This window comes from Acinonyx jubatus, chromosome B2 (assembly GCF_027475565.1).
Source record: "Acinonyx jubatus isolate Ajub_Pintada_27869175 chromosome B2, VMU_Ajub_asm_v1.0, whole genome shotgun sequence".
Classification (NCBI taxonomy): Eukaryota; Metazoa; Chordata; class Mammalia; order Carnivora; family Felidae; genus Acinonyx; species Acinonyx jubatus.
Window position 1 is genome coordinate 12,394,488 of NC_069385.1, and position 14,245 is coordinate 12,408,732.

Genomic DNA, 14,245 nt, shown 5'->3' on the forward strand with positions numbered 1-14,245 from the left:
AAGCCTCCAGAACCTTATGGCATAGATTCTGGGAGCAAGTAGACAGGCCTGGGAGGCCTTTTACTATTTCGCAACGAACAGCTCCCTGGCCTTTCCTCCCTCACCATCCTCCCCGGCGACTGCTTCCGAGCAGGGAGGTGTGCTGAGTTACTGAACCGTATCTCGAGGGAACACACAAAGGCTGAAAATTCCAAGTTGCACGCATGCAGGGATCAAGGTTAGACGAACAAGTAAAATCCCGTGTTAAATGTCAGCCACGAAAAGAAACCACAAAATAAAAACGGTGTGTGTGCGAATCACAAGAGGCACCGGGTGCTGGTTATTTTGTGAGAGACAGTGACAGGCTGCCCTCTTCCCTCGTGCGGCCGGTGCTGCTCGGCGGGACTTACACGCCTCGAGCAGGCAGGCGCGGAGCCGCGGGGCCGGACAGCTGCAGCCCTAAGGGAACAAAGTGCAGGTTTCTTGCAGAGAGAAGGGTCCTTCCTGTCTAGCTCACCCACAACGTCCACCTTTATACCCTACCAGCATCTCAGGGAAACCAGCCTCCCGTGCGGCCTCACAGTAAAACAGAACATCAGCGACAACAGGAAGGGGACTTCAAGGAATTCTGCCCTGGAATCTCGGTGGAAAGCTCATGGCCACCCTCAAGAGGCCGCAGGGTCTCTTGAAGCCTCAAACTACAGCGCACAAAGCTGCTTGGGAGAGGCCATCACGGTCACAGGAAGATCCAGAAATCTAGTCTGAGCTCCCCAACGTTCACATCATCCGCAGGACAACACGTAACAGGACGTGAAATTAAACTGTCAACTCCATAGCTTTCTTTTCTTCTCTACGGGACCAAAAAGAAGGGGCTCTGGGTAGTTTTCCTGGGCTACCTGTGTATGAGGCCTTCAGTAAAGCCCAGATAAAATGACAGGGACACTAATGAAAGGGGAAGCTCAGGCCCGTCTCGCGGAGAAATAAGGTGACAGCTGTGTTTGTGTGTGCACGCACCTGTGCAGGGACAAGGGCACGCCCGTCTGAGACCCGGGAGGACGGAGGTGGAGGGGACGGCCCCAGGCCAGGCCGCTGCACCGAGGCAAAGCCAGGCGGGATCCTCTGCCCACTGCCCTGTGCCCTGCTGCTTCCAGAACTGGCCAACGAAGTGAGCTTACGGTACTACCCGAGCCTCAGCAAATACTTAAAGCAAAAGAACTCTGTCTTCCCTTCCCAGGCTCCAGTGCTCTTCGTAAAATATGTCTCTCAAACTATAGGGGTGCCCGGGGGGCTCGGCCGGTTAAGCGTCCGACTCGGGATTTTGGCTCAGGTGGTGATCTCACAGTTTGTAAGTTCAAGTCCCGCACGGGGCCCCATACCCACAGTGTGGAGCCTGCTTGGGATTCTCATTCTCTTCCTCCCTCCCTCCCTCTCTCTCAAAATAAATAAATAAAACTTTTTAAAAATGTGTCTCGAACTACTTACTGGGGGCTTCAGAGATAAATAAGTGAATGCTTTGGGTGCCGAAGATTCTCAGCAACCACCCATCCGCACGGGCGTGGGAGCGGCCACGTGTAGGCCAGCTGCTCCAGCGTGGGACTCTGTCCCGCACAGTGACCTCCACCAGGCAGGTCTGGGGGCCGCAGCAACAGTCTCCTGGGAGCAAGCTGTTCCCCAGTCCCTCCTCCCCTAAGTGCTCTCCGGCCCCCTCCGACTCCACCAGGAGACTCCCTTCCCACAGACTGCAGACGATGAGCTAGAACATGTTTCCATAGTGAAAGCTACCGTGGCAACCAAGGGAGCCGAGGAGCCGATCCTTCCGGGCCCTCCCAGCTCCTGCACCCTCGCCCCCTCCCCAGCGGCAATTCACCACTTCGAGGGGCAGGGGGCTCCGTCAGGAGTGCTGGGCTTCGGGGCGCATGCCACCCGGGGGCCCCCGCCCACATACCGCTGGCCGCCGCGGGGCCACAGAGCCGGCAAGAACGTGCATAGTCGCCTGTTACCTTCACGTAGGACTTCTCCGTGTCCATCAGCTCCTGGATGACTTTCCGGAGGCGATCCGCGTCGGAGAGGTGGCGAGCCAGCGGCCTTGGAGGTGGCTCCCGGGTCCCCCTCGGCCCTTCCATGCCGGTGGTGTGCGAGTCTTTGAAACTCCTACACAGCGCAGCGATCTGTTCGGCGCTCTGGAAGGCGGAAAGACGGGGAAGGTGACATTCGGGGCGCGCTCCGTTTTGGCAGCTTCCCGGCCAGGACGCAGGAGGTGCTCGTCCCTGCCCAGCGCCCTCTCAGGGACCTCGGGGTGGGGGGGGCGACAACCTAGCACAGCCGGGTTCATTCATCTCGGACCGCTCTGGCTACCGTTTAAGGTAACGGGAGTGAAAACAGGGTATCTACGCGGGATGCGTTTCTGTTGTCAGAAGAGAACAGATGGCTCTTTCGTACCGAAACTAGAAAACACGGCACAGGTTGACCCTCGCTAACGGAGTCGAGGTGGCTCTCAGACCAAGACCGCGGCTTTCTCGGAGCCTGCTGGGGAGCCCCCCGGAAGCGGCGGCCCGACGGCCTCGGGAACGGCGTGACTGTGTGAATTTCGGGGCGACCTGGCCACAGGGGCTCGCGGCCCTGCCCCCCGTCCAGTCCCCAGCCCCGCGGGCTCGCGCCAACAGAACACGAGTGAGCGGTTAGAGCGGCTGCACCTGCCAGGCCGGGCCAGGTGGGGAGGCAGGGACGTCCCCTACCCTGCAGGGGGCGGGGGCAGAGCCCCACGGAGGGTGCAGACAGGAGCAGGTGACCGGGCCACCCCGGCAAGTGCCGGAGAAGAGGGCTGAGCAGGCTTCCTGGGAGGCTTCGGGATAGTGGGGGCAGTCACACACCGAGGGGACGAGAGGAGTGGGAACGTCTGGGGACCGAGAGCCTGCAGCGGGAGCTGCTACTCGGATTCCAGCACAGCGATGACAAAGGTTCTCGAGGAGGGCCCCCTCGCCCTGCCTGACGTCGTGGCTTCAAGGTTCAAACGGGTCTCCTCCTGTATGTCTCCACGGTGCCTGGAGCATCACCAGCCTACACTCGGCGTCCTCTAACTTGCCTCTCCCTCCACCCCACCCCCGCACAGGCTCCAGCCCACTTAGCACCTGCCGGAGAGTAAGCCGGCCAAGGGCAGGGCCCGTGCCCGTCGCTGCCCCGAGTGCCCAGCAAGCCTTCAGCTCCCCCCCACCGCACGGCAGTGTTACCGAGTGACAAAGCAGTGGTCCTGGTATGCGTGACGAGCATCCACCCGTCGCTGGCAACTTGCCGTCCCTCCCGCAAACTCCCCCTCCTTCGGCATAAACGCCTTCATCCCCGATCCGTCCCTCCGGCCGTGGTCAAAAGCCGAGCTTGTCACGACCATCTCTTAATGTGGAATTCATCCTCTCGGGGACGCTCAGAACATGAACAACTCACACAAGCGTGTATCACTCAACCGCAGTGGCCCAACGCACACCTGTTAAAAAAGCTGGCGCCTGACGACCTGAAGTGCCTCGGAGGAAAAGCAGGGCACTGCCGCCCTCCCTGGTCCCCCTCCCGGCTCTACCCACAACACTGACCTTCCGGTTCATCTTCCAAGCTCAGCGGGTGTCACCCGAGGGCCTGCTCTGCCTCCAAAAGGAAGACAGGTCCTGCCCGCGGCAATCACATTAGAAACCCCAAAGCGCAGCCAAGGGCAGAGTGAAAACCAGCCCAAGCTTGTGCGGAGCAAACGAAAGGGGGAAGACGCGGCAAAGCAACGGGAATCCCTCTGCTGTATGCGAGGCTTCAGGGAAGAAATGGGTTGTCCCACGGTCCTGGCAGGAACACACGCGCGCCAAGGAAGAGCCAAGAATGAGCCGGAAGCGCAGTGAGGAATGAGCAGGTAACGTAAAGACCCCAGCTCAGGGGAGTGACCGCGAGCCTCCTCGCCACCCAGATGTCTGCGAGGAGGGCCCCCCAGTCTGCTGGGCCCTTTAAACAGAATCATTTCTCTTTTATTTTCACGTAAATCTTGGTGCCAAAGTTCAACCAACCACACAGCCGGTACTGGGCTTCCAAAGAGCCCATGGTGAGTTCGAGCCCCGCACTCGTGCTGACAGCTCAGAGCCTGGAGCCTGCTTCAGATTCTGTCTCCCTCTCTCTCTGCCTCCTCCCCGGCTCATGCTCACGTGCTCTCTCTGTCTCTCCCTCTCAAATATAAACATTTAAAAAATTGCATCTTGAGGGGCGCCTGGTGGCTCAGTCAGTTAAACAGCCAACTTCGGCTCAGGTCATGATCTCACAGTTCATGAGTTCGAGCCCCGCGTCACGCTCTGTGCTCAGAGCTCAGCCTGGAGCCTGCCTGCTTCTGACTCTGTGTCTCCCTCTCTCTCTGCCCCTACCCTGCTCATGCTCTGTCTCAAAAATAAATAAACATTAAAAGAAATGCATCTTGATTTGTCAAAACGTCTCATTTCATGTTTAAAACAACCAAATCTTATGATTCATTGCTGAAGAGATTCCAGCACTGTTCAGCCATGCCCTAAAAGCCAAATGACAGATAGTAAAAGCCAAATAGAACACTGTAGCCAAAAGGCGGCTTTTCTCTCTTCCGGGATGTGAGCATCATTAAGGAGCCCTAGGAAGTACAAGGAAACCACTCCAAGCTGTGTGCACCCCCTTTCCAGGGCACCTCAACCCTGGCCACGCATGAGCTTCGTTTCGGGAGCTTTAAGAAACACCCATGGCTAGATCAACTGGTTCACAATTCACACGTGAAGCCCCTTGTAGGAGTATTGTCTTGATTTTTTTTTTAAATGTTAATGTTTGTTTATTTTTGAGAAAGAGAGCACGAGTGAGGGAGAGGCAGAGAGAGAGGGAGACACAGAATCTGAAAAGCTCCAGGCTCTGAGCTGTCAGCAGAGAGCCTGACGCGGGGCTCGAACCCATGAACCGGGAGACCGTGGCCTGAGCCGAAGTCGGCCACTTAACCGACTGAGCCACCCAGGCGCCGGAGTATTTTCTAAAAGCTTCCCAAGTGTGGCTAACATGTGAGCCGCGTGAGAACTACTGGTCTGCCTATCAGAATCGCGAGCAATCTCCAACTGGGCTTCCTGGGGGCAGTGCTGCCTTCAGCCTGACACGCTGTCCCAGGGTCTGGAGTGAAGGACAGCCATATAAAAAATGTATAGACTGAGCTCCTGAGACCGAGGAAGTAGCCAGAATCACACCCATGACCCTGGTATTCCGTCCGGGTCAGGCCCTCGACGAACTGAGCTAAACAACCCCAGATGATAATGATACGGAGACTCCCAAAACTCACTCATTTGAAATCTCTGCTACTGCTATTTGCGCCGCAAGCCCAGACAATGTCATTTTGCAATTCTGACAAGTCACAGCTTCCAGGGCTATGGAGTCTATATTAAGTTCACATACACCGCATAAAATCTGACAAAACGCACCATAAGTTAATGGCAGCTGGTGAGCTTACAGCTTCACGTTGCTGGGATGTCAGAATCACACCTAACGATGCAGTGTTAAAATAACGAGGTTTTAAAAATAAAGTATCCTTGCCATTTCCGAAAATCAGAATCCGCTTTAAGAACGCTTCTGGGAAGATGAACTTGGAAAAGTGAGTGTTAGTGGAGATCCTGAGAGCAAAAATGAACATCTTAAGGTACCATCAACGAAATGCTGGAGCGCTTACAAAGTCCCCTTCCTCACGCACAGCACTTTCACCACCGTCTCAGGCTGGGGGGTGGGGGTGGGGGTGTGGGGACGGGGCGGGGGGGATCACTCGGGCTCAGGAGGCAGGAAGTGGAACAGAAAGAAGATGGACACGGTGTGTTTACGTTGTATCTGGTTACGTTTCCGTGCCTCTATTCGTAGGGACAGGCATCGGCATTGAACGGTTAAAGGTAGAATTTGGAGTGTATCTGGTGAGCAAGTTCTAGGAACGGGGACGACTTTGGATGGGCTGTTTTCACACCCAAAATGGTGACAGTGGCGAAAAGCACAGGCAACATTCAGAGGCCCAGGGTTCTTTCCTGGCTCCGCCCCCAGTCCTCGGCACAGTCCCGGCAGCGCTCATTTCTGAGCAACTTCCCTAGTTCCCTAACCCATCTGGTAACCCAATCTGAGGATTGCCATCTGGGTCACGGAGTAAAGGGCACTCACATTTGCTGAGCACCTGCTATTCGCCAGGTAGACCCGGGCGGGGGGTGTTCTCCAGAATCTGCTGGCATTTAATCCTCTCCGTGACAGACACTGTATAAACGAGGGGCCCGGAGGTGTGGGCGAGACCCTGACGGCGCAGGGCCACCCCATCTAGCTCTGCAGGGTGCCCACCCCTCCCGGGGATCTGGCAGAGCAGGAGGCAAAGCAGATGTGCCCCTCTGCCCCTGCCCATGTGGTCACGGCGTCCTGGCCCCGACAGCATCCAAACACACTCCTGGTGTGCTTGGGATGCGGCCACCGGCCCCTGGGGGCCACCTCTGCTCGGAGAAGCAGCGTCGTTTCCACACACACGACAGCCACATCTTTTAGAAGGCTTCTCTGTACCACCGTCCCAACTCTACCCTGGGAACGCTGCTTTAAAAACGACAGGCGTTCACCAGGCAGGGCTGTGGGTGCGTGAAGATCCCGTAGCCCGACAGCGCGTGCCCGTGCAGGGTCACGAACACCCCGCCTTCGGAGGCACAGCTCAGAGTAGGATTTTCCAGTTTGCAGGATCCGCGCTGAGAAACTTGGGTTTGGTGTGGACCTCCTTTTTGAAAGGAGAACACGAAATAAGTATTCTCTCTGTGAATTCCTTTCAAAACTTAAATGGAGTTTTCCCTGAAACTATGCTGTATGGAAAAGCAGGGATGCTGACCAGAACGAAATTTTTTTCGGGACCTGAGCTTACACTAAGGCTGATCCCTGCTTGAAAACGATTTGATCTTATTTATAGATGAAGACCATCTCACGGAGGACTCTGGCATGAAGCGCCTAAGCGTTCTGGGGAGACACACACACACATCCCCAACAAGCAGAAAACGAACTTGACTGTGGTAATTATTTCACAATGTTTATGTATAGCAAATCATCAAGCTGTATGCTTTGAAGATACAGTTTTCTCAATTATATCTCAATAAAATTGGGGGACAAAAGAGATCTGAACAGTTTTGGGGTTTCGTTTTGTTAGGTTTGGGTCTGCTGTTTTAAATGTATGGATAAGAGACCCTTTGCTTCCCTATACTAGGGCTGCAATGGGTCGTTCTTCCGGGAGCCCCATTCTCTCAGGAGCGGCCGCAGAACAAGGGGGATCACGCCCCACGCCCCAGATGCTCCCCGGAGCGCCTCCTTCTCAAAGCGGTTCTGCGATGACCCTTCCAACCCGGACACAGCGCAGTACTTTTTCGGCAGAAAGGTGTCAGGCCGGCTTCCTCCCGGCTTTGGATGAATAAAATCTGATCCCCTGGGCGTGACACTTTGATGTTTACTTTGCTCTTATCTGGAGACGTGGCTCCCTGAGGCTTTTCAATTTCACCCTAGGATTTGGATCTTAAAAGGAAAAAAATCACAGTGGGATAAGCACATCGCAGCGTCCAGAACTGTTTGGGAACGATGAGGGCGATTTCGCAGCTACTCCATGAGCAATCAGGAGGCCTGCACGCGGCAGGGGCCAAGCTTGGCCTGGGCTCTCCTGGCTCCATCCACGGCCAAGACCCCTCACGCAGGGACTACCAGGACCGCAGACTGGTTCGTCACAGGCACCTAGTTGTACTACTCGGGCCGCCAAATACTTTCAGCCTAAGAAAAAGGGCTGAAAAGTGCTGTATAATTTGGAGTAATATTTCACAGGGAAATATTAAAGGCAAGTGGCCACATTTGCAGCGTGCACTTTCCATCCCGGTTAAGGAGCATAAGGACAGTACCTTGGGGGGAAGATCTGTAACGGACTTAGCGGCACGCAGACCTCAAAGGAAAGATCCCTCGTGCTGCCTAACTGGTCCTGTGACGACACGTGGTGGGTCTGGCAGATCCCTAGCTGCCACCGCGTCCCCTGCCTGCACCGCACAGAACAGCAGAGACCCAGCCATCGCTGTGGACCGGATCTGGTCTGGATGACGGGCACAGGGTTTCGATATGCCAGCATACTAAGCAGAAGAATTAGGTTCCTGCTACTGCTATTGCCCTTCAAAAAGAACGTTGGAAAAAATAAAAAGACAAGCTTCAGACTCTGGGCAAATGGCCAGTTATCAAGGGTAGCCTCTCCCTGGGAAAGTGTGGTCAGCATGGTGTGTGTTCTCATGCTGTGCACGGAAAACCTCCCGCTCGTCCTTCTGGAAGCTTCACCGGGTCTGCACGACTCAGTGATCCGAGTGCAACTATGGTGTCGGCTGTGACATCCTAGCTAATTAGTTGTCAGGAAAGTTCCCCTTAGTTTAAAACAAAACAAAACAAAAAGGAATAGCTAAAAATTGTACAAAGGACTTCTTCTCAATTTACTCTGCACTTCGTTAAGGTCCCTAACTTACAGAAAGATCTAATAACACCCCCAAATGGTCTCGGCAACAGGAATCCAGAAGCAAAGGGATAAATGGCTTCCCTGGAAGGCGAACTGGCTGAGACGGGCTTCACCCCACAGGGAGCAAGGGTGAACCCAAGGCCCGCAGGAGCAGCCGCAGACACCCTCCAGCGCCCCCTCACTGCCAGGTCAGACTATGGGGTGGGAGCTAAGATGCATTCAAGGTGATCAAATTTCCATATGGGGGGCCTCTCTTCTTAGTGATACAATCCTTAAACAGAAAACTCTAGGGGCACCTGGGTGGCTCAGTCCGTTAAGCATCCGACTTCTGACTTCGGCTCAGGTCATGACCTCACGGGTCGTGAGTTCGAGTCCCGTGACAGGCTCTGTGCAGACAGCTCAGAGCCTGGGGCCTGTTTCAGGTTCTGTGTCTCCCTCTCTCTCTGCCCCTCTGTCGCTCATGCGCGTGTGCTCTCACTCACACTTTCTCTCTGATGTTAAAAAAAAAAAAAAAAAAACCTCTAGAAAAAAACAGCCTGAGGTTTTTAGATTTATCAAAATGGTACAAAAAGGATGAGGAATCATTCACAGTTTTCTAGACCACAGGGTTCTCTTTCCAAAGGCAGAAGGAATGTAAACTGTAAAATTCAACATGAGCTTATGTCACAGGAGAGCCCTTACCTTACACGGAAAGGTAAAGATGAACCTAATAAACGAGGGCACAGAAATGCACCGAGGTAGCACACAACGATCACCAGTGACGGGACAGACGAGTGCCTGCTGACTGCAGGTGGCCACGATTTAGTGCAAAGGGCGGAAAGCAGGCCTGCATTTTGGAAAGTAGCTCCTCATGGAGATTACTACGAACATACGTGCATAGATTTTCTAAAAATGGAATGATATATATCACAAATGCAGTGTTAACCAAGATATTTTTATCCTTTGGCTCATTTCAATTTTCCCTTTTACAGTGGTTTAATTTTTTAAGTATTTTTAATGAATGGACTCCTTTCCTGTCACTTTAAAAAACTGATCTGCGGTTGCAAAGGCTCGAAGGGTTCTGTTTCTATGGACACGGTGATGAACGGAAGACACAATCACTCCACTCACAGTGCCCCAAGGCTGGCTGGGCGCGCTCTGAGCGAGCAATGCGCGATGACTGGTGCCCAAAGAGTAGGTCCTGCGGAGACAGAACAGAGACCTGCCCAGGTCAGAGCGAACCCTGACCCCACGCGCTCATGGACAAACAAGTTCTCTGAACTACACCAAGTTTGGGGCCAGAGGGAGCGAGGAGCGTGCCAGCAACTGCAGGCCAGTACAGCGTGGCCAGACGGTCACGGCCAGGCAGGGGGCTGGACCTCAGGGGCGGGCAGGGTGACCTGCCGTGACACAGTGGCAATCCCTGCCACCTTACAGGGGATGGCAAGGTAGCGGTCGTGGTGGCACTGAAGACTGGGGAGCATGCACCCCTGCGGGGCAGCCCATCACCCCCGTGCCCCTTTGCATCACCGTGCTGTACGGGCAAACCTCAGACCAAGGGCCTCAGAGCACGCGCTGGACCAAGATTTCCAGAACAGTTACTCTGCCCAAGACTGGAGGCTTAAGCACACAGGCTCTGGAGATGCAACCCCGGCCAGGGCGGCTCCCAGCTGTGTGGCCGTGACTGATCCCCCCAGACTCAGGGTACTTACCTGGAAAGCAGGGATCATGTGTCATAGGGTCCTGGTGACCAGTCAATGAGGTAAAGCGTAAGAATACTTAGCACAGTACGAGGGATCGATAAAGGCCAGGGCTCAATAAAAGTGAACATCTGCACAGGGAGTTGAACTGGCCAAGTTTTGCTATTGTCAGGAGTACAGAAGAATACACGTCCTCTGAATATCCTGAAGGAAGGGCCACAAAAACCACACTTCACGACGGCAGCACTGTCTTGTGGAGCCTCCGCCAGATACGCTCTGCTCTAGGTGCTGAGGGTGCAGCCCTGACCCCCCAACGTGAAAACCTGGACCTTCCCAGGGAGGAGGAGGAGGAGGAGGAGGAGGAGGAGTCGGAGTCGGAGGAAGGGCAGAGAGAGGTGTGAGGATCACGGAGGAGGAAAGAGGGAGGCAAGGGACACACAGTATTTCCCACCTACAGAACGGCTCCGGGAAACCAAACAGGGCCACACAGACGGCCCGGCAGGGCCTGCAGTTTCCACAGCTGGTGGAGGAGAAGCCAAGTTTGTGCAAACATCCCAGGACGGGTGGCGGCACATCTGTGTGACACGTGCGTGCACCAAGAGTAGAAACCCAGTGCGGGCGGCACTCGTGAGGGCAGAGCCCGCGGAGAGACTGGGGCTCCCAGGCAGTGGCTTCCAGGGGACAGAAGCCTGACCCAGAGACACTGCTGCCTTCTGCTCTGTTTCCTCATAACGGGAACGAGCACGATGTGCGGTCTCTGCCAAGGACGTCTCAAGGGCTAGGGCAGCACCCCTACACCACCGGGCACCCGCTTCACATAAACTCCAAGGCGTGTCAATATCACCCATAAGCAGTTTACACAGAACGGCTCATCCGATCTAATATATCCTGTGCTGGGCACTGCGTTTTCGCTTTCCCATTTTTCACCCAGAAAGCAAGCTATGGCTTATGTCCGATGTACGGTTAAACCTGCTCATCAAGACAGATGCATGTGGGCCAGGACTTCTTGACTTCTGAATGCAAAAATACGGAGCCGGTGGGGGCGCCTGGGTGGCTCAGTCAGTTGGGTGTCTGACTTCGGCTCATGTCATGATCTCGCGGTTCGTTGAGTTCGAGCCCCACATCGGGCTCTGTGCTGACAGCTCAGAGCCTGGAGCCTGCTTCAGATTCTGTGTCTCTCTCTCTCTCTCTCTACCCCATGCCTCCTCACATTCTGTCTCTGTCTCTCTCTCAAAAATAAACGTTAAAAAAAATTTTTTAATTAAAAAGTTTTAATTAAATTTAATTAAAATTTAATTTTTTTTTATTTTATTTAAAAAATAAAAGAGACTTCAATGACCCCATTCCAAACAGACAGGTGAAGGAAGGGTGGATGGATCATCAGAACAAAGATCCACTGCTGTAGATCAAGTTTTATTAGCACTCAGCCACGTTCATTCACCTGTCCATCATCTATGGCTGCTTCTACCCTGAAATGCCTCAAATATTTACTATCTGACCCTTCACCGGGACAGTTTGCCAACGCCTGATATAGAGAGATGCACCCAGATCAAAAAATTCTTCTGAAATCAGCCTTAACTGAAACTCAACATACCTTATAAAACTATTCTGAAAAATTTTAGTGAGTCAAGTATAAATTTAAAAAATGACTTCGATGTTATTTTTGAACAGACTACGTGGCATCTTAATTCACATGCAACATAAACCCTCTTACATCCTATGCTTTCAACTGTGTTCCAAAACACAACAAAACACCTGCATGGTCGCCTGGCTCAGGTGCAGAAATCTGAAAAAGGACTCAAATTCTATTACTGGTTTTTGCTTTATTTTGTGTTGCTTTTCGATGGCTGAGATGTTTTCCTGTTTGCCTTTCCTGTGACTTGGGGCATTTAGACCTGAATTTAAATTCTTTCTGTGACTGTATCATTTAATATTATTTCTAAATATGTTTATCTGGTTAAAGAAGTCTCTAAACCAATGCCTTTCAGCGAATTTTTTTTTTTTTTTGAAAATACATACTTAACAAGGACTTGTTTCCTACCAATACTGCCCTCACCCACATTCCCACCCAGAAGTACTGATTTCTGGCTCAGTTCCACTTCTAGTCTCTTCCTTCAGTATTCTGTCACAGCCTACTTTCATTCTGGCAATCACATAAATTAGTTTAAACCTGTGTATTTATCCTAACTCTTCCTTCAGCGGTTAAGGTCTTCACCGAACATTCTAGTCGGTTTCTGTGTTTCCTGCCTGTTTTCCCAAACACAACATTTCCATTCGAGAGCTAGGTCTCTGACTTTATTCTCGGCAACTGATAATATATTATTGAATTAGTTTTTGCAGGAAAGGTCTTTAAGTGTTACATATTCTGAGGATTTCCCGAGTAGAGATTTTTTTTCTCTATTACTGGATTTGAAGGAAAAAAAAAATGCATCAGTATAAACGCCAATTGTAATCACAGTCTTGACCAACTAAAGCTTTGATAAATTCGTCAGCTGCCAATTTTCCAGGCAAGTCAAGTCTACATGATAAATGAAAGAGGACAATGCAGCTGAATCCTGAGAGAGGGACATCGCACACATTCGGGGTTGACGGTTTAGGCTGGTGTCTGGCTTTGCCGGGGACAGTTCTTGCCCAGCAACCTAAGACCAGACTGTCCCCCAGCTGAGGCCTCTCCCCTCTTCTGGGGTTCCCTAAAAAAGTTATTTTCTTTCCGGTGGCCATCTACGTGGGTTCCTGGTTGCCTAACCTAGAAGAAGAAGTAGGGTAGCACCTGGTTCCTAGCTGCCGACCAGGCCCTCAGCTGTGCGAGCGGTTCTAAGGGGCTCAGAAAACTGTAACGTGGTTGCACCCACTCCGGCACATTCCTTGAGCACCTTAGCTTCCGGACCGCCTTCGGGTTGCATCCCTAAGTTGTATCATCTGGTTGGCTTGCTCTATCTTCTTTTGGACCATTAGCCTCGGGTCTGCCTACTTTCAGAGTCCCGTGTCCACAAGGGTGTGGGGGGGTGGGGGGAGGGGTTGCAGGGGGCTTCACGGCAACACAGACGAACAGAGACGACGGTAAGTAGTCCCCCTAACGCTCTTTTACTTAGCACCCCTTGCAGTTCACAAAACTACTTCTCACGCATGGCTCCTCGTTAATTTCGCCTCCTCGAAACTATCACCGAAGATTATAGTCTTGTTCTTTTTAACAAATGAGGATATAGGGATTCGTGGGGGAGGCAACTTCCCGAAAGCCCACCCACCAGCAAGTGAGGGAGGCTGCAGCACGCGGGTCCCAGGGCCGCTCCACTTCCTGCCTGGGCCAGCAATAGCAAATGAGGACACGAACATCAACCTTCTATCCCACCTTAGCACAGCAACAGATGAAATCCTTCTCGTGAATCTCATCTCTGAGATACCCTGCTCTCCACATGTAAACTGCAAATATACTGTCTGGGATAGCCTTGGCCATGGGGACAGAGTCCACGACAGGCGACAGCAATAACACTCAGCCACTGAGTGAAGGGCGCACCAAACAGCCAGCGTGCTTGCTGCTGCCCTGGAACATTCTCTCTCTTTCCGGGACAGGCAGAAGGGAGTATGTGCACTGGCTTGGCAGAACGAAGGGGGCTACTGCCTGTGGGAATTTGATACAGACAAATTGTGAATTCTTAAAAAGCTTTCTGGTGCACTAAAACTTCACCAACTACGATCTCTTACTGCACGGCAAACCAGGCAGCTGCCTGGACCGAGCGGCGTCGCCTGACCCCCACCATAGCTTCAGGAGGAAAGCAACCAGCTCTTGTCACACGCTCCAGCGGCTGGTGCCTTTGTGACCCTTTAACAGCGACACTGACCTCTACCGACTGTTTCAGCAGGTTGCATGGGTCAAGGATGACCCTTAGTCACTTATGAAGAATGGTGTGGGGGGTAGGGAGGGAGGGTCCAGTCATCATGACTAACCTGAAACCCACCACATAAATCCCTTTTGTGCTTACGAAGGCCTGGATTTTCAGTTCTAATACTTGGCTGAAAATAATACTTGGAATCTGGTTTCTAAAACAAGTGTAGCTTTTGGAAGAAAAATCGTAAAAATATAAAAGGTAAATTA

General features: G+C 52.7%; 1 protein-coding gene across 12 annotated transcripts in view; it reads right to left on the bottom strand.

Annotated features, from left to right (window-relative positions):
• TIAM2 (TIAM Rac1 associated GEF 2) overlaps positions 1-14,245 on the bottom strand; it is a 246,893-nt gene that overhangs the window by 13,866 nt on the left and 218,782 nt on the right. For all 12 annotated transcript variants that reach the window (XM_053222048.1, XM_053222050.1, XM_053222049.1 and 9 more), the window contains one exon: positions 1,980-2,159. In XM_053222048.1, the coding sequence (XP_053078023.1) occupies positions 1,980-2,159 (180 nt within the window). The remainder of the gene's footprint in view (positions 1-1,979; positions 2,160-14,245) is intronic.